Source organism: Cornus florida, unplaced genomic scaffold, assembly GCF_030987335.1.
Source record: "Cornus florida cultivar Cherokee Brave unplaced genomic scaffold, ASM3098733v1 CherokeeBrave_3.0.0_Hap2_Chr08, whole genome shotgun sequence".
Lineage (NCBI taxonomy): Eukaryota > Viridiplantae > Streptophyta > Magnoliopsida > Cornales > Cornaceae > Cornus > Cornus florida.
Window position 1 is genome coordinate 26,543,121 of NW_026775578.1, and position 5,283 is coordinate 26,548,403.

The following is a 5,283-nucleotide window of genomic DNA, read 5'->3' on the forward strand; positions in this document are numbered from 1 at the left end:
AGAGTGACTTGAGGTCTGGCTATTATTAGTTGCGGGTTAGGGATGAGGATATCCCGAAGACAGCATTCCGTACATGGTATGGACACTATGAGTTCCTTGTTACGCCTTTTGGCTTGACTAATGCTCCAGCGGCATTCATGGACTTAATGAACTGCGTCTTTCACGATTACTTGGACCAGTTTGTGGTAGTTTTCGTGGATGACATTCTTATGTATTCACGATCTCGGGAGGAACACGAGATCTATTTAAGTATTGTTTTACAGATTTTGCGGGAGCACCGGTTGTATGCCAAATATGAGAAATGTGAGTTTTGGCTACAAGAGGTGAAATTTTTGGGACATGTTGTTTCAGAAGGCGGAGTGTCAGTTGATCCATCAAAGATTGAAGCTGTTTTAAATTGGGAGCAACCCAAGAATGTGTTTGAGATCCGAAGTTTTCTTAGTCTAGCGGGTTACTACCGGAGATTTGTGAAAGATTTCTTCCGTTTAGCAGCGTCTATGACCCGTTTAACCCGGAAAGGGATTATGTTTGCATGGAATGAAGCCTGTGAGTCATCTTTCCAGGAATTGAAGATAAGATTGACTATAGCTCCAGTGTTGGTGATACCTGAGCGTGGCTTGGGTTATGTGATCTATTGTGATGCTTCACGTGATGGTTTAGGGTGTGTGTTGATGCAGGATGGTAGAGTAGTGGCTTATGGGTCTCGACAGTTGAAGACTCACGAGTACAACTACCCTACTCATGATTTGGAGTTGGCGGCAGTTGTGTTTACTTTGAAGTGTTGGAGACACTACTTGTATGGTGAAAGATTCGAGGTGTACTCGGATCATAAAAGTCTCAAGTACCTTTTTTCCCAAAAGGACTTGAACAATAGATAGAGAAGATGGGTTGAATTCTTGGAAGATTATAATTTTGACTTGCAGTATCATCCGGGCAAGGCAAATGTGGTAGCAGATGCCTTAAGCAGAAAATCTTGTGGAACTTTGGACTGTCTGGTTATTCGGAAGTGGAAGATGCTTAAGGATTTGGCAGAGATGGGATTGTATTGTTTTGATGATGATGTTGACAGCGAGCCGGCATTCTTGTTTAATCTTATGGCTCAGCCTACTCTTGTTGTACGAGTGATTGAGTCACAGAGACAGGACTCGGATTTAGATGCCATTCACGCTTTGATCTCCAGTGGTGAGACAGTGAAAGATTGGGCTTTGTATACAGATGGGGGTCTACGGTTCAGGGGTTTGTTGGTGGTTCCTACTGTTTGTCGTGAGGACGTCTTATGGGAGTTTCACACTTCCCGCTTTGTAGTTCATCCAGGTGGTACCAAGATGTATCACAATTTGAGACGTCAGTATTGGTGGAACGGGATGAAAAAGGATGTTGCACAGTTTGTGGCTAAATGCCTTACCTGTCAGCAGGTGAAGGCTGAGCATCAGAGACTAGCCGGTTTGTTTCAACCATTACCTGTAGCGCAATGGAAATGGGAGCATATTGCTATGGATTTTGTGACAGGTCTTCCAAGGTCACGAAGGGGCAATGAGTCCGTATGGGTCATCATTGACAAATTGACCAAGACGGCTCACTTTTTGCCTATTAAGGCAACAGATGATGCAGAGAAGCTTGGTGTTCTTTATGTGAAGGAGATTATAAGGTTGCATGGAGTTCCAGTAACCATTGTTTCAGATAGGGATGTTAAGTTCACTTCGAAGTTTTGGGAAAGACTTCAAGCAGCATTTGGCTCAGCGTTGCACCTGAGTACGGCATTCCATCCACAGACTGACGGTCAGTCGGAGTGTACTATCTAGATTTTGGAGGATATGCTTCGGGCATGTGTGCTTGACTTGGGTGGTAGTTGGGAGGACCACCTTCCACTTATTGAATTTGCCTACAACAACAGTTATCAGGCGAGCATTCAGATGGCTCCATTTGAGGCGTTGTATGGTAGACCTTGTAGGTCTCCTATTTGTTGGACTGAGGTAGGCGAGACAGCCGCTTTAGGACCTGACATTGTACTCGAGACTACTGAGAAGATTAAGTTGATAAGACAGAGGTTACTTACAGCTCAGAGCCGACAGAAGAGTTATGCGGATAAGCGGAGACGGTCATTATCCTTTGAGGTGGGAGACCACGTTTTTCTTCGGGTTTCTCCACGGAAGGGATTGATGAGATTCGGGAAAAGTGGCAAGTTGTCTCCGCGATTCATTGGACCATTTGAGATTTTGGACCGTGTAGGAGAGGTTGTCTACAGACTTGCTTTGCCACCACAGTTGGATAGGGTCCACAATGTTTTCCATGTATCGATGTTACGGAAGTACGAGCCAGATCCATCTCACATTTTGAGTTGGGTTGATGTAGACATTAATGAGGATGTTTCCTACGAGGAAGGACCAGTTCAGATTCTTGACACACAACAAAAGGTGTTGAGGAACAAGACGATACCAATGGGGAAAGTCCTTTGGAGACACCACGGAGTCGAGGAGGCTACTTGGGAGCTCGAACAGGAGGTTCGCTCCAAGTATCCAGAGTTGTTTTCTTCTCCAGGTATGTCTTGATTTCGGGGACGAAATCTTTTAAAGTTAGGGAGAATGTAATGTTTTTAACTTTATATATATATATATATATATGTTAAAGTTAAATAAAATGTTATTCACCTGTGGGGCCCACATGATTTATAAGCCAATATAAAGACTTAATTCTTCTTCTCTGCGTATCAGTTCCTCTCTCATTCCAGAAGCTCTTTGGGTTTTTTTTTCTTTTTATGGTTTCAAGCTTCAAGGCTTAATTTCTCTCTCATCTCTTGGCGGATTTAGGTGCCGTTTGAGGCAAAATGAAGCCCACGACGAGCTCTACGCATCCATACGAACAATTCCAGATTTGGTGCCCTTCTTGGAGTTTGAATTTCAAGACCCATTTTAAGGGTTTTGTGCAAATTTGAGGTAGGGACACCTTAATCCACTACCTTCTTGTTCCATTGTGAGTTATAATCATTTGTTATGCCAAGCATACTTAATTAGAAGTAATATTGTATCAATGATTATTTAAAATGTTGTCTAGAGAAATTCATGTATTTGAATGTGAGTTGTTTTATGTGTAAAGCATGCTTAAATGTATTTTGATGTATCTTAATGTGTTAATAATTACTTGGGAGATGTTGAACATGTTGAATGTTTAATTTTATGGTGTTGAATTTTAAATGCCATGACATTGAATGTATGGAACATAGATACATGCACATACCATTGGGTTTGCATGAAATGGGAGAAATTGTTCTCGAAATAAATATGGGGAATTTCAGGGAAGTGTTTTTGATGAAATGGTTTTATGCGAAACCCGGTCGCTGCAGGGTTACCAACGGGCTGGAGGTTAATATAGCCTAGAGGGGACTAGGGAGTCGCCCTAGCGTGGTTGAGCTAGCTGGGCCCCATAATGACGCCGTGGGGTTACCAAGGGTCAGGGACACTAGCCAATCCTCCTCTCGTGTCGCGGCGGGGCTACCAAAGGGCGGGCTGTATTAACAGTTTGGAAATGATGTTTTGGATTATGAAAATGGGGAGCGACACTAGCATACTTTGCATCTCATACCATTGCATTGGATATACTTGACATTGAATCGTTATGCTGTATTATTTCCCGACATTGTATGATCCCCATTTCCCATTGGCCTATGCTTTGTTTGGATTCACAAGGACATAAGATGTGTGTCTTAAGTGTAACCTGCTGAGCTTTATGCTCACCCTACTATTTATATTATTTTTTTCAAGTCTTGGAAATGAACTAATGGACGACAATCCACCTCAAGCTTGAAAATTGTTAGAAGGTTGTTTGCTATTTTGTATTTTAACCGTTCTATGTATATTCGTAGTTATGAAAATGTAACTAAGTTAGTATTCATGGCCTTGTAACCTAAGAACGAACTTATCTTTTGTTTGATGTAAATGAAACTAGTGGAATTATGGTATATGTTTCCATGCAATTGTATCATGTAACGTTGTAAGATAGGGACTTTAAATATTAATCTTGTATTTTGGGACTGTAATTATGATAATTTAGATTAATTGGTGTATGGATGTTCCACTATGAAATGAACTATGTTAAGGTATAATGAACGGATGAATGGGATGCTAGATGATTTTATGTGTTTTGTGTATTGGGACAGGTTGTTGAAGGCCCATTTTTAGGGGAGGTTATGCCGAATTTTTTTTAAAATTTTTGGCATCAGCTAGGGTCGTTACAGGTAGAGTGCTCTATAGTTGCCGTGGTTTTTTATTTATTTATTAGAGTTTGTAATGCATTCTACGTACTACAGTTGTGAGAGCTCTGTGTTTATTTTCTCTCACTTATTTTTCTCTCTGTTCCAAATGTAAGAAGTTTTTTTTTTTGATACCATTTCTTTGTTTTCCTGTCTTCTTTACTGAGATTGTAAAGATACTCCTCATGAAAACAGTTTGTATGCTTTTAGGGGATCGAACCATTTTTGCAGATTTGGTGCAGGATTTAATCTCTAGATGAGTCTTTGGCCCTTAGTGTGGTTAATTAATTAGAGTGTTAAAAATATGGACTGGACTTCTTAGAATATTAATATAGGTATAGTTTTCTTATGCCAAGTTTGTAATGGTGCACGTACTATTGTCTACGATCAATTTAACAAGAAATGACTACGACATAATTACGTCCCCCTTGTTCAGAGATGATCCCGGATCCTCTCCTGTGCGCAGCATGGTTCTCTGCACAGGCGACTGTTTCGGAATCTTAAATGTTCCATTGTTTGATCAAAGTGATGTATGATCTATAATTATTGTTCCTTTTATTTATTTATATATTATTATTATTTTATGGTGAATGTGTCCTATGAACCACAGGTACTACCTGTATATGCTGCGTCGATATTGAAATTTATTGATGATTTTGCACAATTTTATAGATTCATAATATATGCTGGTGGATTTTGCCATAGACGTCTCCTTGACTAGTATTACCTCCCCACTCTTGTTCCATTAGAAACCATTTGCTTAACTAAATTCTAGGTTGAATTCATATTAGCTTTCTCTGTTACTTCATTTCATTTTCTTGTACTATCTGAATGCTTAAAAGAATATATAAAATTTGTTATTTGTAGTAGTCATATTTTATGCTATTTCTTCTTGCTACCGATTCTAGGATATAATAATTCATGTATATCATATGACTGTTATATGTTAACACTGCTTATTAGATTGTTAGGACACTCTTCAGGTGGGGCCATTGCAGTTCTTTTGACATATATATGTACTCCATTAGTAGAAGGAA

General features: G+C 39.8%; 1 protein-coding gene across 1 annotated transcript; it reads left to right on the forward strand.

Moving 5' to 3' along the window:
* Positions 1 to 1,925: 1,925 nt before the first annotated feature.
* Positions 1,926 to 2,553, forward strand: LOC132268533 (uncharacterized; the record flags this gene model as incomplete). The annotated part of the gene is made up of 1 exon (XM_059769365.1): positions 1,926 to 2,553. A coding segment is annotated over one exon (624 nt), but the record flags the coding sequence as incomplete, so codon positions are not given.
* Between the last annotated feature and the right edge of the window lie 2,730 nt (positions 2,554 to 5,283).